This window comes from Pimephales promelas, chromosome 25 (genome assembly GCF_988280905.1).
Source record: "Pimephales promelas chromosome 25, fPimPro1.hap1.1, whole genome shotgun sequence".
Classification (NCBI taxonomy): domain Eukaryota; kingdom Metazoa; phylum Chordata; class Actinopteri; order Cypriniformes; family Leuciscidae; genus Pimephales; species Pimephales promelas.
The window spans coordinates 10,262,720-10,290,662 of record NC_142793.1 but is presented as its reverse complement, the minus strand read 5'-3'; the positions used below and the strand labels follow the sequence as shown (position 1 = coordinate 10,290,662).

The window sequence follows — 27,943 nt, the reverse complement described above, 5'->3', positions numbered from 1 at the left end:
CAAAGATTTGCAGAAGTGGTGAAATTCCCCCAAATCCTGACAGAAATAAATTTGAGCTTCTTTTCACTGCTGACATATTTGGATCATGCAGCTTAGTAATAAGCGACAGAAAGAAGAAGAAGAAAAAAAAACATAAGCTTGCTTTTGCTTCACTCAGAAAACTGCCAACCGAGGGTTTCTACAGATTCATCACTTTGAGAGACAAACTTCGCTGTGATAATCGCTATTAACCAAAAGTAATAATTAGAGGTATCAGGAAGTGTGCAAAGAAGAAAGTGAAGAGAAGTCTGTGTAAAAACGTTCTGAAGTGTTTTCATAAGGTTTGTTCTGCAAACGGCGGTTAAAAATCATGCCTTTGGCAACTAGCAGCTCCTTTGTGAACAATGACATCATTATTTGATTGACAGCAGGAGATTCCTGTCAGACCAGTGCGAAGACACTGCGGAAACACTTAGCATTACATGATCCTTTACTCTTTCCCTCAGAAGTTTGCAGATAAGGATCGGCATTTCACTAACCCGCTCAACATAAAAATAAATCAATAAAAAACCCATTGACAACGGGACGATGGAGCAAGAAGAGCTAAAATGCTAACTCCAGGTTGCTAATTTTTCAGGTTTTGTCTGAAAAAAATGCAGAGCACTATACTCACTACAACTAAAATGACCAGTATGCATTGATTAAAGCATAAAAAGTGTAAAATAAAGTAAAAACAACACTGGTAATGGTGGGATTTAGGCGAGTATATTTTGTTGGTGACCGCGCCAAGGAACACCGCAACTGAAAACTCATTTTGACGACAATGAATGTTTTTACTAACCAGCTACATGGTGCACTACATGGACAAGTTTGAGTGTGCACATTCCTGAAATGATGACATAACAAAAAATCTGTCAGTACACAACATTAACCATCAAGGCCTCTGATTCATTTGCACGGAAAAAAAAAACACTCAGGCAAGACAGAGCCGAAAGGGAAATTATTAAAAGAGAGAGAGACGTGTAAAGTAATGACAGCATAACGCGGGAGTGTGTTTGAGAATCTGTGATGTAAGAATCGCCATCTGCTGGTATAAACCGATACGTCCTGCAGATCAGACCTCAGTTCCCCGTAATCTCAGTAAATGCTGATGTTGTGTACCTGTGAGCAGAGACACCCTGTGGAAGGTGCCGTCCAGCTTGCTCAGGAGGATGTGGACGAAGCTGTCTTTGGAAAGCTGACCGGCGTCTTTAGTGCCCTGATCGTACACCACCACCTCCTGTCTGCGGGCCAGGTCCACCTTGAGTGCGAAACACACAGGAACATTTCAGTTAGAAGTCATAGATAGAAGATGCAATGCAAACGGGCATCTGGCTATTATCACAATATAGCAAGGCTGCCATGATTGAGATTATAGCAAATGTTACATATAAAAAAGCTAAAAATAATATTAATGACACATATCATTTATATAATCGGATATATACATATACATATGTACATTCAATAAGACAATGATGAATAATATATCATATGTGTAATTAGAAAATTAATAATATATTAGACAATATTAACTATTTACAATATTTGATATTTATTATTTATAAAACGATATATTATTTAATACAAACACACACACACATATATAGGGTTATATATAGGGTTATTATTAAGAACTATATTGTTAACTATAACTAACATTTATGTTAATGAAGCTAAAATAAAATATAAATATTAGTTGAAGAACTTAAAGGGATAGTTCACTTTGAAATTAATTTTTGATACGTTTCAGCTTACCTCAAGGGCATCCAAGATGTAGGTGTCTTTGTTTCCGCAGTATTTTCAATTTTGATATTTTTAGGTCAAACCGTTCATATAATGGAGGTCTATGGTCACCACCTCAAAGAGCATGCACAGAGAAGTCCAAATTAAACATGATTCAATGACTCGTAAATGTAAGTACACACTGATGGCCAAACGAGCGGTTTGTGTGAGAAAATGAACAGTATTTATATAGTTTTTACCTCTTGTAATTACAGCCACGTCCAAGTGGCATCTAAAGGCACGGGCGCTTCGGCCTGCGCAAGCGTGACTGTGGTTACAAGAGGTAAAAACGATATAAATACTGTTCGTTTTCTCACACAAACCGCTCGTTTCGTGTCTTAGGCCATCAATGTGTACTTACATTTACGAGTCATTAAATCATGTTTAATTTGGACTTCTCTGTGCATGCTCTTTGAGGTGGTGACCATAGACCTCCATTATATGAACGGTTTGACCTAAAAATATCAAAATTGAAAATACTGCGGAAACAAAGACACCTAGATCTTGGATGCCCTTGAGGTAAGCTAAAACATCAAAAATTAATTTCAAAGTGAACTATACCTTTAAATTTAACGAAAATTAAAAATGTTGCCTTGGCAATATATATATATTACAATATTAATTATTTACAACTATTTTTTACTTTTTAGAATATTTACTGTAGGGGATTTAAACAGTATATTAGAATAATATATTATATAAATGGTATATAAATATTATTGTTATTATTATATTAATAAAATATTATTAATAATATATATTTACATACAGTATATATTATATATTAAAAAAGATGTTGGGTTGTGGAACTAACAATATCATGCAATATATTATATATCATTTATTACATAAACAACTAATACTAATATGTTTGTTTGTATGAGCGATATACTATAAATATAAACAATATACTATTAATACATATTAATACTATTAATACTATTAAGACAATGTATTGTGGAACTGACACAAGGGGGAGACATCATTCTGGTCAGACGTGCATGTTTATATGCCAATTAATCAATCTGTCTGATAAATCGCTCAATCACTGTGATTATTAGAGTGCATTTTTACGAAAGGCCCCAGCTTTTTAAAGTGCTTTAATGTGGAACAGAAAAACATGCAAGAATCAAGAGCAAAGGTGTGGTATCATTCTATTCCTGCTCCAAATGACGTGCATTTCACACAAAACGTGATGGCTGGAGGCTTTAGCGTGTGCATCAGTGCATTGAATAGGAGTGCATGGACTTTGGGATTGTGTGTGCGTGTGTGTTTGTGATGCAGCAGGAGTGTAAAGCTGTGTGTGGCTGCACGCGAGCCCGGCTGTCTCAATGTTGTCAGGCAGTTTTTGATCACATGACCATCAGCCAGAGCCGCTGCAGAATGACTCACTACAGTACTGGAGCACTACTGGAGAAAACAGAGAGAGAGAGGAGGGGAGACGCAACGAGGCCAGCGACAGAGGAAGAAGATGAGGAAAGATGGAGGACCAAAAAAGAGGGGGTGAGAAGAGGAAGTTATGCAGGAAGCGATATGGAATGCATAGATGGGTGTGTAGCAAAAACTGCTTTGGCTATATTGGTCACAACTCCATTGTGATTTCCATTGACTTTATTCACAAAAAAGAAAAAAGAAAAAGCAATTAAATAAGCCAAGTACGACTACGTTTTCCATCCATTTACAATAAACAGGGAATGAAGTAGAGCCAGACCGATATATCGGCAGGCCGATATTATCGGCCGATATTAGGCATTTTCCAAACTATCGGTATCGACAGTTATAATGGCCGATAAATGAATATTTCAAGAATAAAATAAAAACGGATGAAACACACTTGAACCATGTCATCAGTGTTGGAGTTGTATAGTTTGTCCACCAGAGGGCACTCTACACCGTCCCTGTTGGCAACACTCGTTGAGTTGGCCACGAGACGTACATTGCTTGAATAACAATTAAAAGAACATGACCATCAGTTCTCTCAACTCAAATAAGCATGACAAAATTCGTGACTATCATGTCCAGTTTTGCTGCTGTTAAATAACCCGAGAGTGAAGCGGAATCAGCTAGTAATAGTTAAGTTACGTTGTTACAGTGTAGTTGACTGACTGTCCTTTTAACTTTTGATAATGTGACTGAAGTATTTCTGTAATAGCGTTTGACAGTTATAGCAATGAGACGTATCATCTCTCCTTGGCCTTTTATATTGAAAATGTATGTTTTACAATTTGCAGTATGACGTTATCCATTGCTAAATTATGGCTTATCCTACCCTACCTCACGACCAATTCGTACGAGTGATTCAAGAGTGGCTAATTCGTACTAATTCATACGACCTCACTTGTACGAATTTGTACGATTTGTCTAAACCCACGTGACGGTTATGTTTAGGGGCGGGGTCAGGGGTAGGTAATTCGTACGAATTCATACGAATTGGCTAATTCGTAAAATATGTACGATTTAGCAAAATCGTACGAGTGAGGTCGTACGAATTGTTACGAATCAGCCACCTCGTAAAATTCATACGAATTCCCGTGAGATCGGGTTGGCTTATCATAGACTAGCTAACCACAAAGCTAGCTAATGCCACTATCATCAGTCTGTTCTGTTGTGACAATAAAAGAAACAAGTTTCTTTTTAAAATTCATTATCATAATATTTTAGTTAAAACTCATAAATAGCTACAAATAACTAATGTTAGGGAAATCTGTTAATGTTTTCTTGCGCGTTTCTGGAAAAAAAAAATAGATATATCGGAATATTGGATTTTAAAACCAAAAAAATATTTGTATCGGTATCGGCCTTCAAAATCCTTTATCGGTCGGGCTCTACTACATATTGTACCTTTAAGGTTGAAATCGACTAGTCGCTGATCATGGCCTATAGAGTAAAAGTCCGCTTTTACACTCCATTGCCAAACAGTTAAAATAACAAATAAATGCATACTCGGAGAGCACGCCAAAATATATGTCTGATTATACTATCTGGATGCTTAATTTACTGGGTGAATGCACATTTTAAACGGCTTATTGTACACGCAAGTTCTAAACTAATGCGCAGCTGCAGTGTAACACACACAATCGCTCTCTGACTAATGCACAATTCATCATCCATTTCCTATAAATGCTTTACTGTGCTAAATATCTTTACTGTGCTACTTTATCTGTATCTGATTTAGAACAAGCAGAAATCTGTGAAATATAACGACCCAAAGACAAACTGATACAAATAAGCTATATATTGATCATTTCATTCCAATCCATAGCACAACTAGTGAACAAATGCAAATGCAACGTGTCTCTAATTAAGTAAGTAAGAAGGTGCGAAAGGTGTATGTGAAAGAAAACGAAAGTCGGCGTGTGTAAACACAGTACACACCACAACACGACAACTTGGCAATGTGCCTAAAAGGTGATGTCACCTGCCGAAGGTCGGACTCGGGTGGAAGAGTACCAAGCGTTCCCTGCCAGCACAACTCTGACTGAGAAAGTTAAACAATAGCACCATAGTCCTGCTTTTAAAATGTGTTTACACCTATCATTCTTCGTTTACCTTGACCGATTATGCAAGTGAAGCTTAGCTGTTAGATAAGGTATTAAACTGAGGTGATTGATTGACAGGGGATAGTGAGAAACGTCCTCTTTGTCCTGCCCGTCTCCCACAGGCCCCTCCCGCTTCGGTACAAGGTGTTCCACCTTAATTGGATGAAAGCTAAATCCGGACATGACATCATCACCTGGGGATTACGGTCTTTTAGAAGCATGGCCTCCCGTGAAGGCCTGCTGAACCTGGGTCACCTGTAGGGCAACACGAATGCTGCCACATCTACACATATGATTGTTTTTTTACTTATAAGTCATTCTGTTTAACATCAAAATGACAGGCATATTTATTAATGAACAAAGTGATGTCCAGTTTTCTCTAATATTAAAAAGGTTTTGTAATTGTATTCTAGGTAAAAAACATCCCACAGGCCGACAGAGAAAGATTTTACAGCTCATATTCCACACTGGAAAAATACATTCAACTCGAGTGCACTGATATTTATTGCACTGTGCTGAATATTTAAAATATGAAATACCATGTATAATGTTTATTTTTAAGCAATACATAAAATATACTGTCTTATTTTTCTTATTTATTAGTTGTGAAACGATTAATCGCAATTAATCGCGATTAATCGCATCCTAAATAAAAGTTTGTGTTTACATAATATATGTGGGTGTAGTGTGCATAATTATTTTGTATATATAAATACACACATATGCATGAATATATTTAAGAAAAATGTGTTATTAATATATCAAATATGTATATTTATGTATAATGTTAATTGTGTATAAATATACTGCATATAAAGTATATACATGCAAATATTTCTTAAATGTATACATGCACGTGTGTGTATTATATAAAAAATAATTATACACACTACACACATATATTTTGTAAACACAAACTTTTATTTTGGATGTGATTAATCATGATTAACTGTTTCACAGCCCTATTAATGATATAATAACATCAATATAATGTACTGTATAATATCTATTATTTTAAGAAAATTTTTATATAATATACAGTACTATGTTTAGTATTTATTATTTTATGCATGTATTATTTTTATATAAAATTTCACACAGATAAGATTGATAAGATGAAATTGGAACTGTTATATTTTTAAAAATATGGTAGCACTTTATTTTACAGTCCTGTTCCTCATGTACATACTATGTCCTTATTATAGTAATAATTTGGAAATAACCCTGATGCTACACTTAAACCTAACCTTAAAGGGATACTCCACTTTTTTTTTTTTTTTGGAAATAGGCTCATTTTACAACTCCCCCAGAGTTAAACAGTTGGATTTTACTATTTTCGAATACATTCAGACGATTTTCTGATATTTAGAAGAATATCAGTAACCAGACAGTTTCTGGTCCCATTGACTTCCATACTATGGAAGTCAATGAGCCTATTTCCAAACAAAAAAAAAGTGGAGTATCCCTTTAACCCATGTAGTTACCTTATATTAGCCAGTCCTTTCTTAGCTAAGTACACTATAAAATAAAGTGCAACCAAAAATATAGTTTATTCAGGTATTCCACACATACAGAAATTGACACAAATGCAAATAGTATACACACATATTGCATACTGAAGGAATATAATAAATGTTATAGTAAGATGCTATTCCGAAAATAGCCGGAGACACTTCGAAAATCCCATCAGCCATTGCTGTGGGGTTGTAATTAGGTACCCACTTATTACTAAACCAAGCAATATAGAGGTTCAGTAATAGTTAGGTGTCACCCACAAAGACGAGCATGTCAAATAGCCACATTTTCCATGAACCACAGGATGTTCCCAAGGTCACTGCAGAGATCTGTAACATATTCGGATTGTTTGCATGCTGTGACATCAGCAGAATTTAAAAAATGGCACGTTCAATAACTATTTATATCACCTGTCGGGGGCCTGTGTGGATACATACTGTATATCTAGAGACCCGTGCCATTCAGCTCTCTGGCTCATTTATTATAATTTAACTTGTTGACAAGTATGTACTCTGTCCTTTTAAACGTTCAGTGAATCAGGACATAGTCAACAATGTCAATTTTCACATGAAAATATATCAGGAAGCTACAGTGTAGGAATCTACATACTGCTTTTTAGTATGTTGATGTGATTTTAGATGTTGCATATATTTTAGCATACATATCGCTCAAGTCAAGTCACATTTAAGCATTTAGCATACAACACAGAATGATTCAAAGCAGCGTCACATTAATGAACAGGAATGGGATTGTTAAAGGGATACTTCAGGATTTAGCATTAAGCTTTGTATTAGAAGAAAACCTGTAGTATTTTCGAATTACCGTGCTTTCCACCCTCATATCCCCCTGAGACGAGAGATTTATGTATTTTTTGTCTGGAAAAAATCTTCAGTTGTGTCATTGGAGGATTTTTTGGCCAGAGGTTAACGCCGTCCCGCATGTTTTTAACCCGCCCATAGAGGGTGATGGGATCTCACTCACAGAGTGGACACATAGTGTCAGCCATCTTGTTTTGGAAGCTAAGCTAGCAGGCTCTTGTTCTGTGGAGAAAGCTGGGGTTACCATCCTCGTTTTCCCGGTTCGGCCGTCGATGTCCGGGATTCAGCTTTTGCTTTCTGCAGTCGCCATTCATTGTTTACATGCACAGCTTTTGTTTCAATCTAACTGAATTTATTTCGATTGGTGAATCTGAATGTAGTGTTTACATGAACGCTAAACAAGTGATCAGTTGATGTGCGTTTTAACATTGGTAAGAAAATTCCCGCTCCTTCGTGAGAGATGCGAGACCGGTGCGTCTCACAGGTGTCGCTCATTGGTAATCACGCCACTGGCATCGCGCCGTTCTCCCGCGTACCTCACTCGTCCTGCTCGCTACAGAAAACATGATGAATGGCGACTGTAGAACGCAAAAGCCGAATTTTGAGACTCACTAGTAGCCTAAGCTGTGTCTGAAATCGCTCCCTATCCACTATATAGTGCACTATATCGGGTGTCGGCCATTTTGTAGTGGTGTCCGAATTCTGAGTGAACGACATCATTCCCTACATTCATTCACTACTTTTACCCACAATCCCCTCTGAATTCGAGTGTACATTCGATGTACACTTGCTGAAGCCCTATTTCCCACAATCCAATGCGGAGAGAACTGAGCGCGCATGAAAGTGCAACGCGAGCAAATTTAAACCAGAGATTACATTACATCCACTGGAGGATTTGAAAAATATCCGTTAATAGTCGTTAAGATGCGTATTCATTTGAATTGAATAACGGTCGCCGGAGGGCGCTCGACGACACGTCATCTGTGAACGTGAGAGTTACAATTTCAGTCGATGAAACTACAAAGCTGGCATCGAGGTATATAATTACAAAATAAAGTCATTATGATTGTTATTGTTGTTAATATTATTTTATAAAGTAGGTAATGTAAGATAAAATGAGTTTTATCAGTACGCGTGACGAAGCCTTTACTGCGACAGCTCCAACTCTCCGACGCACAGTGTAAACGTCAGCGTCCGAATTCACTTACTTCATCTCGTTCACTCCTTGCAGATATAGTGCACTCAAATGCCATACACTATATAGGGATTAGTGAATGAGTGAACGAGTGAGCGGTTTAAGACACAGCTCTAGACTTGTTGTTTAACTACTGCGCTCTGTTACCGGTAGGCGTGGCCTCTTAGGGCAGCGAAGCAAGTGCATTCTGGGAGTTGTTGTCTTTCATTCGCATAAGCCAAAAATACATTTTCTGGCTTTTCTCAGTCTAGAAAGCTCACAATTCAAAAATAATTCCACATTTCTTCTAAATAACCCATTTTAAATACGCATTCATCTTTCCAGATGTGAAGTGTCCCTTTAATGTTGTAAAATGAATACATTTAGCAGTTCAGCAGCTCTCTAGAGTTTATTCAGTGTTATTTCAAATCAGTTCAATAATTGTGTCAATGCAGCAGTTCATCAATTATGAAGTTCAATTCAGCTATAAGCTGCTCTATAGAAGGCATTAGTGAAACTATTGCACTCAGGTCAGTTCAAAATCGATTTCATTCAGTTCAGCAAGTGTTAATGTTGCAAAGTTATAGTGTCTTTATTCAGCTCAATTACACTGAAGGAGGAACCCATGCATCATTGGTGCCAGAATCTCATTGAGACTTGGGAGTGGGCACATTTCTTTTAGCCATTAACCTGGCGGTGAGATTTGCATGGAAAAACATCAATGACGTTTTTGTTAGAAAATCAAGTGAAAACAAGTGAAATTTTGAAAAGGGGTTATGTTCTACAAAGAGTGCAAGATAAAAGCCTGGATAATAACCTTCCTTTCTTAGGCCACAGTTCAATCCGAACATCCTTCAGATCTGTCTATTCGGCTGTCTTCGCTCTGGGCGACCACATAGCCATCTGTCAGTACCAGCTCAACGGAACATTCAGCAGCACAGATTAGCATAAGCCAAGACTGTTCGTGGCTGCAAAGGAAGACCTGCTTCTGTACCATTGCACTCTATCTTCTGCACTTAACACTGACCTATTTACAATGCAGGCCAGGCAATTGGCGCATATGGTGCCTTCCGCTGATGTAATCTGAAATGGGCCGAACACAGAGCCATGGGGGACCTCGGGCATTATCTCAGTGTGGATGTGTGCTACCCATCCATTTATACCCTCTTTCACTTCCTTCCTTTATTCGCGCTCACAATGGACCACACTGGTGGCCTTTGGTTGCGGTGATGTCGTTACTTTCAGCTCACACATTGATGCCACAACTTCTGGTAATGGCAGCTGTCCAAAGCAGTGGGGGGGGGGGGGGGGATGTAGGGGGTAGGGTTTTGTCTGGATCCAGTGCTAGTCGCGTAGACGATTTGCACGTGCTCAGCTAGCGCTCTGTCAGTGGCCACACTAAAGATTATGATGTCATGCTCATCCAATAACAAAGAGTTTCCTGAATTCGTCCCCCATCCCACCTCCCCCACTTACACCCAGATAGCTCCAGCTTTATCCAGGACTTGCATTAATCACAAGTGTTATCCTCTTTACTGAGGGAGATAATAAAAGCCACACAGCCTCTGGGCTCGGCAGTGGAAAGAAATAGGGAATGCAGCAAAAGAGTGACCCAAGAAAACAGTGCCACTCTGTTACGTTCAGATGGAACTGGTTTTGGCCAGAAAATCTCAATCAAAGTGCCTATTTTATTTATTTCTTTATTTATTTTTTGGAAACAAATAGCACACAAAGGCCCATAGCTGACATGCTCAGTGCCAGCACCATACTAAAACATATAAAACATATGTCGAAGAAGTACCCAAAATATCAAGAGATGACGAAGAGTTAAATCTTTTCCTTAATTATTATATCAGGACAGTTGTATCGCCCTGACATTTCTCAATTTTTGCCACTCAAAAATAGGGTTGGGTATCGAGAATCGAGTATCGATTGGAACCAAGACTAACTTTTTGTTTTTCCCGGAATCGTTCAAAAGTAAAAATTTCGATTCCTAGTTTCGATATTCACAGTCCGCCGAGCGGAAGAAGAAACCGCTGAACAACACCAACGCAGAAGCGTCTACCGGAAGTGTTGGCATAACCACGCGAGTCGAACATGAGTAGCTTACGTCGACGATCCAAAGTGTGGCTTCACTTTTCTAAAAATAACGAAATCTCGGCAAAATGCAAAATTTGTGACAAAAGGAGTGTTTTTACAGAAAGAGTATTTCCTTCAGAAAGGATTATTTCCTTCAGAAAGGCCATTGGTTAGCAAGGTTAGCTAAACTTTTTTGACCCTGCCTCTTAAAAAAGAATCGGAATCGAGAATCGTTGGGAACCGGAATCGAAACAAGGAATCGGAATCGGAATCAGAATCATTCAAATTCAAACGATACCCAACCCTACTCAAAAATAAAGCTATCCATCAATCCATCCCAGCATCTTCAGCTACAGGCAGGGGACACACTGAACGGATGGCCAGGCTCACACACAGACATTCACACTCTCATTTACACCTACAGACAATTTAGTGTCTACAATTCCACCCCAAAAAAGATCAAAATGAATTAATATAAGTGTATAAGTGTAAATTAATAAATGGGACAAAAACGTGCATATAAAAAAACTGTTGAAATCTGTTACAAAGAGCACGCAAACCTTCTAATTGCAAGCCAAACCGGAAAAGCACGAGTTGGACTGCATGCATGACAGGTGAACCTGAATATGAGGAACCGACAAAATAGATTTCATGAACCAACAACCAAGGCAAGCTGTATCTCTATGCCCTCAAAAAAAGAGTGTTGTGTCATGGTGGCTTTGTTTTCAGTGTTCATCATTGGTGTGACATAAAATTGCACTGCATTCCCTATGCGGCATGACTTTTCTGGAAAGCGAGGTGCACAATAAAGGCGGATCAGTTTTCGCCATTGACCTCACCAGTAATGGCATGAAGTTTTACGTGACATCTGTTGGTTGGATTTCCCCCTAAGAGTTCTGTCAGTTTCACAGAGTGCCTAAAAATATAAAGACTTGGCATGCCAGTCGGGCGGGAAAAATGATGTCATATTCGATGTAGAAGTCATGGAAAACTCAAGTCTCCAATTTCAGAGGCTCTGATAACCAATAAACCTACAGTGGTCCTCCAAATTTAGAAATGCGCAATCTGGGAAGATCAAGGGTAGCTGCTCGCCAGAAAACTTCAAGACCCCTGATTTGTGTTCTCAAACATTTTCTTCGACTTCATCCTGACTGTTGACTACTACACCTAATTACGAAATCATTTTACATAAGGAAGTGTCAAATACTATATGTGCATATGAATTTGCCAGCAGATGTTGCAAGTTGGCGCCAAAAGCAGGGACTCTTTAATGGGTGTTCACAAGTAAACATTAGTTCATTATAATATCGTGAAGCGACATGGTTGTGAAGTCCACACAAAACGAACAGCATTGTAAAATGAACCCTTCAAAGGCTCGCAGCTGTCCGCGTACAGACATCAACCGCCTTTGGATGCCACCGATGGTTCCCCAATTCCTTGATTACATAAACTACCCACACATTCTCCCAAACACACGCTTGATACCTTGACCTTTCCGTTGGGTTGGAGGAGCTCGGTAACTGACACCTTGTCCTGCTGAAGCCTCCTCTTGACCAGTTTGGAACAGCAGACGTTGACGGCACCGTAAACGTGCGAGGCGTTGTACTCCGAGAAAGTCCGACTGTCGATGACCAGCAATCGCCCGGCTCCACGCTGGAGCAGCCCCGCCAGGCGCTTGATATCCATGACGCTGCGACGACCCTTTTCCCCCGCCATGGAGGTACCCGGAAGCCCTCTCTGGATGAAGGTTGCTCACGACGACAACCAAGGCAGAGGGCGGTGGATCAGTGATCTTAAAATCACTGACACGGGTCACAAAGAGACATCAAGGTGCGCATGGTGTCTGAGGAAAAACAAAAGCAACAGGTTTTTTTTACAATCATAACTGGGAAAGGTGCATCTCGTTTCATTTTTTTTGGTCACATAGGATTGTTGTTCCTTGTTAGGAAAAAACTACACAGGACAAAAACAAGTTTGTTCCTGCTTGTTCTTCTTTTCAGCACATGAGCAAACATTATGACAGAGCAAACATTGGTGACAATAATGATTGATGATGTACAGAAATGTGTTTTTACATTTTACTTGACGATTACACCACATGTCATTCAAAGTCAAACATTTTTTGTAAATGGTATAAGAGTCCTGTTAACCCTTTACAATAATGTCCCATTAGTTAACATTAGTTAATGGTGAGTTTCATAAGCATTCGTGAATGTGGACTGAGACACAAAAAAAAAATATTTACTTGAATGTCATACAACCATTAACTGACATCAGAGAATCAGAAGCTCAAACGTGCTGCTTAACACAAGAATGAACCTCATTGGTTCTCGCTGAAGCTCAAACGTGCTGCGTAACACTAGAACGAACCCCATTGGTTCTCGCTGAAGTTCAAACGTGCTGCGTAACATTAGAACGAACCCCATTGGTTCTCGCTGAAGTTCAAACGTGCGAATGAACCCCATTGGTTCTCGCTGAAGTTCAAACGTGCTGCGTAACACGAGAACGAACCCCATTGGTTCTCGCTGAAGTTCAAACGTGCTACGTGACACTAGAACGAACCCCATTGGTTCTCGCTGAAGTTCAAACGTGCTGCGTAACATTAGAACGAACCCCATTGGTTCTCGCTGAAGTTCAAACGTGCTGCGTAACACAAGAATGAACCTCATTGGTTCTCGCTGAAGCTCAAACGTGCTGCGTAACAAGAGAATGAATCTCATTGGTTCTTGCTGAAGTTCAAACGTGCTGCGTAACACTAGAACGAACCCCATTGGTTCTCGCTGAAGTTCAAACGTGCTGCGTAACATTAGAACGAACCCCATTGGTTCTCGCTGAAGTTCAAACGTGCGAATGAACCCCATTGGTTCTCGCTGAAGTTCAAACGTGCTGCGTAACACTAGAACGAACCCCATTGGTTCTCGCTGAAGTTCAAACGTGCTGCGTAACATTAGAACGAACCCCATTGGTTCTCGCTGAAGTTCAAACGTGCGAATGAACCCCATTGGTTCTCGCTGAAGTTCAAACGTGCTGCGTAACACGAGAACGAACCCCATTGGTTCTCGCTGAAGTTCAAACGTGCTGCGTAACACTAGAACGAACCCCATTGGTTCTCGCTGAAGTTCAAACGTGCTGCGTAACACGAGAACGAACCCCATTGGTTCTCGCTGAAGTTCAAACGTGCTGCGTAACACGAGAATGAACCCTATTGGTTCTCGCTGAAGTTCAAACGTGCTACGTAACACTAGAATGAACCCCATTGGTTCTCGCTGAAGTTCAAATGTGCTGCGTAACACGAGAATGAACCCTATTGGTTCTCGCTGAAGTTCAAACGTGCTGCGTAACACTAGAATGAACCCCATTGGTTCTCGCTGAAGTTCAAACGTGCTGCGTAACACGAGAATGAACCCCATTTGTTCTCGCTGAAGTTCAAACGTGCTGAGTAACACTAGAACGAACCCCATTGGTTCTCGCTGAAGTTCAAACATGCTGCGTAACACTAGAACGAACCCCATTGGTTCTCGCTGAAGTTCAAACGTGGTGCGTAACACTAGAACGAACCCCATTGGTTCTCGCTGAAGTTCAAACGTGCTGCGTAACACTAGAACGAACCCCATTGGTTCTCGCTGAAGTTCAATAGTGCTGCATAACACTAGAACGAACCCCATTGGTTCTCGCTGAAGTTCAAACGTGCTGCGTAACACTAGAACGAACCCCATTGGTTCTCCCTGAAGTTCAAACGTGCTGCGTAACATTAGAACGAACCCCATTGGTTCTCGCTGAAGTTCAAACGTGCTGCGTAACACTAGAACGAACCCCATTGGTTCTCGCTGAAGTTCAATAGTGCTGCATAACACTAGAACGAACCCCATTGGTTTTCGCTGAAGTTCAAACGTGCTGCGTAACACTAGAACGAACCCCATTGGTTCTCGCTGAAGTTCAAACGTGCTGTGTAACACTAGAACGAACCCCATTGGTTCTCGCTGAAGTTCAAACGTGCTGCGTAACACTAGAACGAACCCCATTGGTTCTCGCTGAAGTTCAAACGTGCTGCGTAACACGAGAACGAACCCCATTGGTTCTCGCTGAAGTTCAAACGTGCTGCGTAACACTAGAACGAACCCCATTGGTTCTCGCTGAAGTTCAAACGTGCTGCGTAACACGAGAATGAACCCTATTGGTTCTCGCTGAAGTTCAAACGTGCTACGTAACACTAGAATGAACCCCATTGGTTCTGGCTGAAGTTCAAACGTGCTGCGTAACACTAGAATGAACCCCATTGGTTCTCGCTGAAGTTCAAACGTGCTTCGTAACACGAGAATGAACCCCATTGGTTCTCGCTGAAGTTCAAACGTGCTGCGTAACACTAGAAAGAAACCCATTGGTTCTCGCTGAAGTTCAAACGTGCTGCGTAACACGAGAATGAACCCCATTGGTTCTCGCTGAAGTTCAAACGTGCTTCGTAACAGGAGAATGAACCCCATTGGTTCTCGCTGAAGTTCAAACGTGCTGCGTAACACGAGAATGAACCCCATTGGTTCTCGCTGAAGTTCAAACGTGCTGCGTAACACGAGAATGAACCCCATTGGTTCTCGCTGAAGTTCAAACGTGCTGCGTAACACGAGAATGAACCCCATTGGTTCTCGCTGAAGTTCAAACGTGCTGCATAACACTAGAACGAACCCCATTGGTTCTCGCTGAAGTTCAAACGTGCTGCGTAACACTAGAACAAACCCCATTGGTTCTCGCTGAAGTTCAAACGTGCTGCGTAACACGAGAATGAACCCCATTGGTTCTCGCTGAAGTTCAAACGTGCTGCGTAACACTAGAACGAACCCCATTGGTTATTAGCATTGCTATAAATGCATTTTATTAGCGGCGCTTCAAGAATAAACTTCTAGACTTAACTAGACTAGATTCTGCAGTCAGAAGCTTGCTTGGCTAATTAGTTAAATTAAATGACATATTGAATTCCAGATTAATGGCACAAACATTTAAAGCTAATTGTATCACTTCCGTGGGTATTGAGGTTTGCTACCGCCACAGTGCAACAACACACGTTAGGTCTGCACAATGATACAGCGCACTTACAATTCATTGGCCAAGCATTCACGTCTGCATTTGTGTATGTTTCTGGCCTTAACGACACTAATGAAACAGGAACCACCTGCGGTAGGGCAAACTAAGCTCTGGCAGTATGAAAGCCAGCTGCAGCCACAACAACATCTGCTGTCACACTAAAATCTTCAATAAATTCATCAAGTGCCCCCTCTCTTTTATCGCCACTGATCATGCACATTTAGACCCCAAATGCTAAAGCGGAGAGTGGACTTACTTAAAAAGTGTTGTAACACATCTGCGATGATAATTATACAGTAGAATATTTCATTTATAATACCTTTAATAGCCAAAATGCCATAGTCACTTCTGTTTATTTACATTTCTGACGCCATTTTAGCCTGAAAGGCTGTATTCTTCCAAAAAAAAGTAATAATTAAAAATGACACATTATATAGGCCTAGTTAAATTCTTAAAATAACAATAACAATCACAATTTACAACCATTCAGTTTAGTATTTGATAGAAAGGTGATGCTACTGTGCATATTAAGGTTTGAAAATACTGTTTATTATACCATTTTAGATACATTGAATCATTCATTTGTAATTCTTATCTTTTAGTTTGAGACTAATGTTTCAAATAAAAAGAATGTGATAAATATCCTTCATTTTAAGATATTTAATTCACTGTATTATACAAAAACAGTCATTACTACATTGATATTTAATATTTAAAACATGTTTTATCAAATTGTGAGCAACAAAACTATATTATAATTACAAAACTGTATTTTGTGTAAATCTATGATTACCATCAAACGAATGCGTCCATAATGGAGCTCCTAAAATTATGTTTTCATTATAAGTATTTTATGAATGGCAATATTGATTCTAGCTCAGCAGATCTTTATCGGAAATATGCGATACTGACCGTCCGTGTTTATATTACAGCCAGAGAGGATGTGACGTTAGGAAACTGAACCAAAACAGATTATGTAACGAGACTGGAGAACATGCCATTTATAGCCACGGCTGCAAGGATCATATATAGTCTTTTCAGTAATCCTATTATTGCAGAGGCACATTTAGCCTAAATATTCCACTTGGCAGACTGAAAACAGTTTTATATGTTCAATGTACGTGCATCTGTGTTGGAGGAAGGCATCTTTGTGAGGGAGGGAGAGGAATTGTTTATGACTGTGTATGAGTGGGGTGATGTGTTGATCAGGCCTGAAAGAGCAGGAACCGCTTGAGTATGCAATGACCTTCTGAATGCTTCAATCTCCAAACCTCTCAATCCAATCTCTCACTCCTTTACATTATGCAGAGCAAAAGACTAAACCGAGCACCAGTCGAGGATGAGGGAAGTTGTCGTTTGCAGCAGCAACACTGCAGTGGGTTCATGCAATCTTATGAATAGAAAGCCATAACTACATTGCAGAGTAAAACATTCAGCCTAGTTTAGCTGAGAAAAATGGTTGTGGACCCAAACACTTTACCATGATTACCATATGTAACTGTTTCATTCCAAACGGAAAGTTGACCCAAAAATCCTGTCATCATTAATTCACCCTCATGTTTCCATCGACCTATTTCTATGAGGATTTTTGGATATCGTCTAAAAATACTGCTTAAAGCCAAGATGTATCAATTCCTAATATGAATAAAAAATGTATGCAATAAATTGAAGTAGATATTTTTATCTGGTAAGAAGTGCAATGGAAACACATTTACCAAATAATTCTGTCGCAAAAAAACAAACAAAAAACAAACAAACAAACAAAAAAAAAAAACCCCTCATGTGACTTTTCCTCAACAGAGGATGTGATTGGACCAACAGCGGACCAATCACATCTCACAGCATCTTAGATGTTAGTTTAGTCATTTTGAAATGCCTGAGCCACAGTCTGTCATCAAAATGGTTAATTACCCGCCTCTGAATGCAAGATAACATGACAGCTAGTGCTGGGCGGTATGATGATATATGATGTTACCACTGTATAAAATGTCATAAAAAAAAAAAAATGAGATTACATTTCTGTACTCATTTTAAATACATGTTACATAAACCTACTATACACTGTAAAATGAATGTGCTTTATTTAATCAAAAAATAAATAAATTATAAATTCAATTTAACAAATTAGAATTGAGTTATGATTAATTCAAATAATTCCTTAAACCATTTAAAATGAGTAAAACGTTTTTTAAGTAAATTTAAGTCGCCATTATGGTGATCGGTGTTTGTTTTAGGTTTCTCCTTCAGTGATTCTGCTCGTTAACATCAGGTGTCTTCAATGTTGCCAATATAAAATAAAGAGTTCTTAATTAATCTTTCACATCTGTCTGTTATTCAATTTTTTGGTGTAAACTTTACTCATTTTAAATGGTTAACTTTTAAGGAATTAATTTGGTTAATTATGACTCAATTCTAATTTGTTCAATTTAATTAATAATATTGCTTGTAATCTGTTAACACAATTTTATTGATTAGAAAAAGCGTATTCATTTTTACAGTGTACCTGCAAAAAAAAATTAAAAAAAATAAATAAAACATTAATTTGTTTCATTCATATTTTTTTGTTATATTGTATTTGTCCTAAATGTCCTACTATTGTTTGAAATTTGCTTCATTTTTTGACAGGAATAAGATAAAATAACACAAAATTACTATGTCGTGTTATATTATAGTGAAATAAAATGTATCATACTGTGAAATAAGAATTTGGTCATATCACCCAACCCTTATTACAGCATTTATTGATTTCCGCGGCCCAAATTATTTATGATTCGCATAAAAAGAGCCACAGAAGCTTCCCCCTTTGAATCAACTTCCATTTTTATAACCTATATTCTGCGCTAATTTTCCAGGAAGTGAGCGAATCTGTTCTCCTTAACACATGGAATGGAAACACTGCTATATTCGTAAATGTTTTGCTTTGCAATTTTGCCAAGTTAAATTCACAACTTTGGATGAAAAAACCTCGCTATTCTGTATGACTTTCATCTAAAGCTGTTTATGTCCATATAATGTAAGTCAAAGGGATCCAATGTTGTTTCAAAATACCTTCCTTTATATTTCACAGTCATGCAGGTCTGTCTGGCATTATGATTTTACAGAAGTAACAGTAACTGTATTTTGGAACCTATGATTAACATTGTAAAAAAGCAAAAACGCATGCAAATATCATAGTAGATGATAAAAGTCCAACATAACATAAAATAATCTCAAACTAAATATCTCATGCAAAGTCGTATTAAAAAAAACAAACAAAAAAAAAAACATGGTGTTGGCTGTCAACCTCCTCCACTGGCTTACCAATGGAAGGTTAACCACACCAAAAGTGAAAGTGGAAAGAGGTAACCTTTCTCCTCCAACCGGACAAACATGTCACAATTTCTGCTGCTTTAGAATCGGTGCCTTTGGCAGACCAAAGACTCACATATCATCAGTTTCCAAGAAAAAAACCCTTCTCATGAACACAGCAGAGCCTTGTGCATTAGCACGGTAACTAGTGAGCAACTACACCGAGATAGCACACAGAATGCTGTGGTTAAGGTTAAGCAGATGATCAGGGTAAGCTCTCCTCTAACTGACTGGAAGCAAGGTTATTAAAGGGATACTCCACCCAAAAATGAAAATTATGTCATTATTTACTCACCCTCAAGTTGTCGCAGACCTGTATGAGTCTTCTAACACAAAGGAAGATATTTTGAAGAACGATTGGATCTTTGGCACCATTGACTTCCATAGTATTTTTTTTTTCTACTATGGAAGTCAATGGTGCCAAAGATCCAATCGTTCTTCAAAATATCTTTCTTTGTGTTCAGCAGAAGAAAAAAATTCACACAGGTTTGCAGCAACTTGAGGGTGACAATTTTTGGGTGGAGTTTAAAGGTTTGAAAATGTAACTAGATTTTTATTTAATACATTTATTTTATGGTTAGTTTTAATGGTTCAAAAATAGTTTTTACTCCATTTGTATTATATATATATATATATATATATATATATATATATATATATATATATATATATATATATATATATTAGGGATGCACCGATATGAAAATTTTGACCGATACCGATAATTCTTTATATTTGAAAGCCGAGAACCGATATATCGGCTGATAAACTCAAATCCAAATATGTATCTAATTTTAGAGCCTGATTACAAAAACAAAAGTCTCACAATTAAATCCATGTCCCAAGCGCACAATTATAATGATGTTCTCATTATAGTGTTGTATAGCCGATTTGACAGAAAAGCGCTGCACATGTTGTACCGAACCGTATTTTCATTTTTTGAAGAGATTTCAATCCTATTTCAAGAAGTTCAAAAACATAAACGGTGCTCAACAAGTGTCTCAGCTGAAGGGAATAATACATTATTTATCGGCTTTAATATATCTGGCCGATATATCGTGCATCCCTAATATATATATTTATATTAAATTGTATTTTTGTTCCATTTTCCTATAATGGCTCGAACAACCCTTAAAGGGTTAGTTTATCCAAAAAATTCTACTTTCATTTATCATAATTCTGCAGAATAGAAAATATTTTGAAGAACATTGGAATCAGACCGCATTGACTTCCATTGTAAGGAGAAAAAAAACACTGAAACATTTCTCAGAATATCTTCTTTTGTGTTCCACAGAATAAAATAAGTTATATAGGTGTGGAATAACATTGGGGTGAGTAACTGATGACGTTTTGGGTGAATTATTTCTTTAATAATAACAATCTGGTCTGTTGTTTTACATGATGATCAGACATTTTGTCTAAATGGTTGGTTCTTTTGAAAGAATACACCAATAGTCTAAATTCAGGCTTAAAGCTAGGATAGGCAATTTCGAAAAGACTAGCAATAGCAAGCTAGCTTTGAAAGCATAAGATCCCACCCTCTCTTATAAATAAGTGCTGTCCTGAAGCTTACACCATAAATTAAACACAGTAACGATTACGAACAATGACGTTGATTATTTTACCATATCAATCCGAGCGTGAGTTCGATGATGAAACACTAGAAGAACTAGGTATTCAACCCGAACCTCCATCGCAAGGACGACTGGAGCAGGACGCTTCTCAGTGATACGCTACTCAGTTTGAGGTACATTATGAGATGTTGCAACCGTAATCCCTCACCATCAGCATTAACAAGTGCATGTCCATCAACAAAACGATTATTTTACTTGTACTTATTTATTTACAGAGTATTTTTCTAATTTATTGCGGTGCACATGTGAAAACTGTGTAAATAACAGTGCATACATTAGCTGAGCTCTAACGTGAATGAGCAGCCCGTTCTCATCCCAAGGCGTCATATACTGACGCTTTTGCCAATACGTAGACATCCAACACACATGGCACCCTTTAGCGCTAATATAGGTCGCAGATATATATGGGGCAGAAGGCGCCTCTTAGTGGTGTAACCCTAACCCTACCCCAGACCTAAACCTACAAATAACCGAATATACCAATATAAGCGAAGCGTGTTATATTGACGCTAAAGGGTGCCATGTGTGTTGGATGTCTACGCATTGGCAAAAGCGTCAGTATATGACGCCTTGGGATGAGAACGGACTGGAATGACTGATGTAACATAAACGTTGGTAAACAAATCTTACTCCATGCTTAGTATTTCCTTTAAAGTAGTGAGAACGACAGACAATCTGCATTAATAGACAGTTTTAGGTAATAGTGTCCCAGAGTCGATTAACAGAAGTATTTCAGTAAGACGGTAATAACGTGAGTTAGCCAGTAAGCAGGAGACATACACAATATAAAACTCTCAACTAAGTATTTTGAACACCATCTTTCAAGAGCAAGCGGTTTGCGAATCCTAGATTGAACTGCGAGATTTGAGGAGCAATTGTCAGTAAAATAAAGGGAACACAGCAAAAGTTTAGGATTATACTGCTTTGGTATTGTGGTATCGTACCATTTCATGGACTCAGAGTCGACTCTTACTTTTGACTTACACTTTCAGATATAAAACTCAGGATGTTTTAATTGACGTACAGCTATGTTACACACTACATGAAAGGTCATTTCAAAAATCCACAATAGAGGCCCTTAACAGCTCAGAGTAGAATGTCATAGGTTGCCATATCGTAATTATCGGAAATTAAGAGATGGCGTCAACATAGTAAAAGCTTGTTTTTTTTTTTTGTTCAGGAGGAACTGAATAAAGTACTATATAAAGATATAGAGATACATAAAGTACTTTTGTATCCATATACCACACAATTCCTCAACTACACCATTAGCTTGCATATGAAATGTAATTTTTTTTATGATACATAGCATTTATGCTCTAGTACTAGGCCTTCATTTCTGTGTAAAAATTTTCAGATTTAAGCCATTTTTTTTTTTTTTTGACACGTGAAGAACATATATTTAGTTGGGGTTTTTTTTTTTTCACATTTCCCCATTCATTTCAATGTGGGGTCATATTGACCCTGAAGACAAGAAGTGTAAACATTTTTTTTTTCTACATACCTTCAGAACAGAGATAATGTATGAAAAGTCACAAAATCTTATTCCACTGAGATGAAGGGAGCCTTTTTTTTATTAAGTAAAAGTCGATTGCGGTCGTATAGACCCCATGACCCAATTGAGGGCTACAACTAAACAAAAATAAATAAATAAAAAAAACAAGCATGACAATGCTTATCCAGTTTTATTACTTAAAAAATAAACAAAAAACACTGTTAAGAAAAAAATTATTTTAACCAAGTTTTATTGAGATTTCAATTGTATTTAGCACACATTTACAGTTTATTTAGTTTTCGTTCACTTTTTACTTAAAAAAAAAACTGTGGAAAAAAGAATGATTAAATTGTATTAAGTTTAAGTTTATATTTTTTTTCTCATTCTCTCTCTGCTGCTGCATTGAGGGAGGGTGATGCTGCAACACTCAGATATCTGCAGCGCCGCGCAGAAATCAGGAGCCACACACACAGACTCTCATGCACACATTTTTTATGTATATTTATATATTAAATAAATGACTTTTTGCTATATAGGAAACAAAAGAAGAAAAACAAGCATTCAAGCAGAATGTTTAAGAACATAAACAAACACACACACACACACACAACCTCCATTTCACTTCGCACTTCCAGTGTTTCTCTCTAAACAGTTGTAAGTCAAATAATAATCCATCAGTTTCATAATGAAACGGCTCGTTTCCCATCACGTCCACATAAACAAACCCAGTGCGGTGCGAGAGCGACGCTGCCAGAGGACCAGCCTCACGCAACCAGCATCCCAACATGGACGCCTTTGTTTTGATCACAATCCCAGTCACCATAAGTAACCATAACCTGCATATTCTCACCAGAACACACACACACATGCAGGATTCCAGACACGCAATAATCCACCAGAGACCGAAACCTCCTTACCACCCTTCTGTCTCTTTAATCGCTCCACAGGAAGGATGTACAGCCACACCTTGGAGAAAAGAAACCCTCACTGTAACCTCTCCTGCAATCGGACGGTCGATAGCATGACAACAGCCCCCCCGCGGCCCGCAGGATGAGGGGAAGAAGTGGAGGCACGTCAGAGAATAACAAGGCTGACGCTGCATGTGTCTAATGGCGTTCCTTCGGCTTGACAACTCCAGTGGCAGGGTTGGGGGGGGGGGGGGGGGGCTGTGCACTGCGGTTTGACACTGTTTGTGTCGAAATGAGAAGGTGTGTGTATTCTCTTGAGTCCACCGACTGAGCATTACCTTGCACTGTTCACTGTACACAAATTATCGTTGGTTTAACTTAAAAAAGTAGCCTAAGTTACCCGGTGGCCTTCATTTTGAGTTCATTGAAATAACATATTTGAGTTAATACAATGAACGAGATAGAAACTCGAAATATTATGTTATCTGCATTAATTATCAAAGATGATTTGACAAAAGAAAAGAAATCAAGATTTTTTTTTTTTTTTACAGTAGTACACCTGTCTTGCATTTTTAAAGACAACAAGGTGTGACATGCTTTTTTATTTGAGGTTATATTGCATATTTTCCTCTACCAGACAATATTTTTTACATTTTCTTTTATCCTCACCAAGGCTGCATTTATTTGATCAAAAATACAGTAAAACAGGTAACACTTCACAACAATGTTCCATTAGTTAATGCATATTAATTAGGGCTGTCAAACGATTAATCGCATCCAAAATAAAAGTTTGTATTTACATAATATATGTGGGTCCACTGTGTATAATTATTTAGATATATAAATACACACACTATATACATTTAAGAAATATTTTCATGTATATACTGTATATAGATTTAATTTATATACAGTTTATATATATAATAATTTATATTATATATAAATATAAATATTTTATACATGCATAATATTTTTTTCCTTAAATATACATGTGTGTGTATTTATATATACAAAATAATTAAACACAGTGCACCCACATATATTATTTAAACACAAACTTTTATTTTGGATGCGATTAATCGCGATTAATTGTTTGACAGCCCTAATATTAACTAATATTAACTAACAATTGGAATGTATTCCTTTTTTTTTAGCATTATTACCACAGTTCACATGATCCTTCAGAAATTATTCTAATATGATGATTTGGTGCTTATTTATTACAAAATAATTTTGGTACTCAATTATTAATAATGGTTCTTATTATTATAAGTATTTGCTGCTTGGTATTGGTATTTTTTAATGAATAATATAAATGTAATGCATTCTTGCTAAATCTTCCACATAAATATGAAACTAAAACTGTTTTCAAGACTGATAATAAAAATAACAACAATAATAAACATTTCTTGAGCAGCAAATCAGCATATTAGAGTGATTTCTGATTGATCATGTGACGTGTGAGTAATGATGCTGAAAATTCGGCTTTGCATCACAGGAATGAATGATGTTTTAAAATATATTCAAATACAAAACAGTTCTTTTGCACTGTAATAATATTTCACTGATTTACTGTATTTTGATCAAATAAAAACAGCGTTTCTGAGCTGAAGAGACTTATTTCAAAAACACACACAAAAAATCTTAATTATTCCAGACTGTATTACTTTACTTCATCATAAACAACAGTGGTGCAAAGTGCTGATGTGGAGACGGAGTGAGACTACACAGTTGCCATGGCAACGGAATATAAAAACGGAAAAGGAAAAAAGTTGTCTGGGCATGCGGAGAGGTTGCGGAGTCTGTCGCCTCACATCCCAAAGCAAGAAACACACCACACATCTGTTCTATTGATTTCCAGGGATTTCATACTTCCGAGTAGCATTTCGGGAAACGACAAAAAAAGAAATCTATTTTTTTTCTTCTTTTTTTTTATTAGCTGAAATGACCCATGACAGCAAAACAAAGAGAAGCGCATCTCTATTTAAAGTGACAGCGATTGCTTTACAATGACAGACTGCACCTGAACAACAGCCAACAAACATCACCGAATGGAAGATAAAAGAAAGAAATATCTTAATCCGGGTTATTCATTAACTATATGGGTGACATCACTTATTTGGACTCTGTGCCATACGCACGTTGATATAGACCATTGTTCTGTCTGAGCCTGCATGCATTTGTTAATCATTGTTGCAGTGATATCATCTGTTGTGATGAACTGGATTTGGTAACATGGGCCAATCTGCCTTTTATATTATGGAGCAAGAGCTTTTTAGTTTCATAACATTTCAAATCATACAAATATTTCACAGCATTTTAAATCAATGCATCAGTTATGTTCTCATATTCCATAAAGAAAGACAACATACTCAAAGTTTCCCTTCTGAGACAAATTATAAGCATGTGCGCTCACTCAAAAATCAGAATCACTCTATAATCATATCATAATCATATCTATCTATCTATCTATCTATCTATCTATCTATCTATCTATCTATCTATCTATCTATCTATCTATCTATCTATCTATCTATATGAGCATTAGAACATTTGTGCTATATTTATGTAATAATAAAGCTAATTTATAGACTAGAGAACGTATCCATTATAAAAACATAATAAAAGCATATTACTAATGTTAATACTAAATTATCAAAATAAATAACACATATTTTTTATACAAGACATTATATTTTATTTATTATAATGTCAATATCTATGATTGATCATTTAATGGCTCTATTGATTATTCATATACAAATAATAAAAACTATTATCTGTTATTTTATTGTTTCATATCAATTCATGTTAAAAAATATAGTATAGATATATAAAAACTAATATATATATATATATATATATATATATATATATATTTTTTTTTTTAATTATGTTGTTAAATTATTACTAATAACAATAATGATGACATATTATTATTGTTACTGTTAATAATAATTATTCAAACTAAATATTATATTGTATATAGGTTATAATAGGCGTTATATATTACAAAGTTAATATCTATTTTTTTATTCAATTAAATCAAATATTTAAAAAATGTGATTATTGTTATTTTATTATTACATGATGTTAATAGGACTTTCAAAATAATTATAATTAAATTCATATTATATTGTTGTATTACAATAAATTAAAGTTCAAAATCAATAATATCATAGTTTCAACATTCAAATGTTACAACTCATAATTAATAATCAATTACTATTTGTTTGTTATACATATTTATAGAATGTGTTATTTTATTGTTATTGTTTAATGTTATTGACATATAGGTACAGTATTATGGACATAATAGACATCCTTCATGTAAATGAAATGTAAAATAAACCTGATGTTGTATATCCAGAAAACACATATAACAAGCCTCACTTAAATCAGAAGACAAACATGCAATATAATCTGTCATGACCATACAATACCTTACTCAACAACAAACGATGGCCGATTGATGATACATTATGATAATAACCACTGTCTGGTTTAACATGTCATTGAGACACATCGTTGCCCTCATTCAGGCTAGACACTAGTGGTCGATACACGCTAGTACGTCCATCCCCAAAAAAGCACAGTCTCTGTTCCCCTATCATCAAAATAAAGCCACATGCCTTAATGTGAGGTCTCAAATATCAATACGCCCCTTTCATAGCCTGCACTCACCTCCGTTTGCCCTGGTCCTGAGTGTTTCAGCTGCTCTCCATGTAGGGCACTGCGCTCCGATGGGAAGCCATTCGCCAGCAGACGTCACTAGTGTATACTAACCATGAGTCTGTACTGCTGTCTGCCACACACATGCGAACAACAAAACAACCATTAAAACCTTTTCATTCTTCTACAGCGCAACTGGGCCAGTTACGCCGCAAGGAAACGAGAGATAAGCGATAGTAGACATTAGCCAGCCGGGAAAACAGAAGGTGCACTTAGGCACTATAAATGAACTAAGGATGAGGTCATGGTTCAGGAGGGAAAAAAATGCCGTTGACGTCACCTCCAGCCAATGGGAGCGCGTGGCCCTGGGGGTTCGCTGACGTCAGCGCGCTGATCCGCAGATTAAAGGGACACTGAGGTTTTAAAGAGAGAGCGTGTTAGGGTTAGTGCGCACTTTGTAGGTCACTCAATCAATGGACATGAGATAAACCCGATACTGAATATTCTACAGCTGTATTTTTCTTTCAACGAAAATAAATACCAACAAACGAACATAAACAATGATCTTTTAGTGTAATATGCTTACTGTTAGCATTATGCTAATGAAATTCAAGTGTAATACTTTAAAGTGGGTCAAATGGACATATTTAATGGCAGCGTTAAAGGGATAGTTCACCCAAAAAATGAAAATGATGTCATCATTTACTCACCGCGTATGTCCTTTCACAGTTTTTTTCCTTCTTAAGGTGTTAACAAAAGAAGATGGTGATAACCAGACAGTCCATTGACTTCCATTGTATTTTGTTTTTCTACTGGCTAACATCAACTGTCTGGTTACCGTCATTCTTCAAAATGTCTTTTTTTTGTGTTCAGGACAAG

The 27,943-nt window shown here is 37.3% G+C and overlaps 2 protein-coding genes across 4 annotated transcripts in view; both read right to left on the bottom strand.

Moving 5' to 3' along the window:
• Window positions 1–27,346, bottom strand: part of dusp8a (dual specificity phosphatase 8a) — a 51,011-nt gene extending 23,665 nt beyond the window's left edge. The window contains exons 1-3 of one of the 3 annotated variants that reach the window (XM_039663129.2): window positions 27,077–27,346; window positions 12,414–12,771; window positions 1,141–1,279 (exon numbers count right to left, since the gene is read on the bottom strand). In XM_039663129.2, the coding sequence (XP_039519063.2) occupies window positions 1,141–1,279; window positions 12,414–12,644 (370 nt within the window). In that variant the 5' untranslated portion in view covers window positions 12,645–12,771; window positions 27,077–27,346. Of the gene's footprint in view, window positions 1–1,140; window positions 1,280–12,413; window positions 12,772–23,398; window positions 23,605–27,076 lie in introns of those variants that run through there. The other 2 variants (XM_039663131.2, XM_039663130.2) reach the window with 2 other exon arrangements.
• On the bottom strand, window positions 12,801–15,766 carry LOC148965039 (uncharacterized). Its single transcript, XM_089127819.1, has one exon. The coding sequence runs from the start codon at window positions 15,764–15,766 to the stop codon at window positions 13,202–13,204; it is 2,565 nt and encodes an 854-aa protein (XP_088983945.1). The 3' UTR covers window positions 12,801–13,201.
• Window positions 27,347–27,943: the final 597 nt, after the last annotated feature.

Excerpts from the sequence above, each read along its gene's own strand:
- LOC148965039 (XM_089127819.1), bottom strand. The coding sequence starts at position 15,766 with ATGGGGTTCGTTCTAGTGTTACGCAGCACGTTTGAACTTCAGCGAGAA.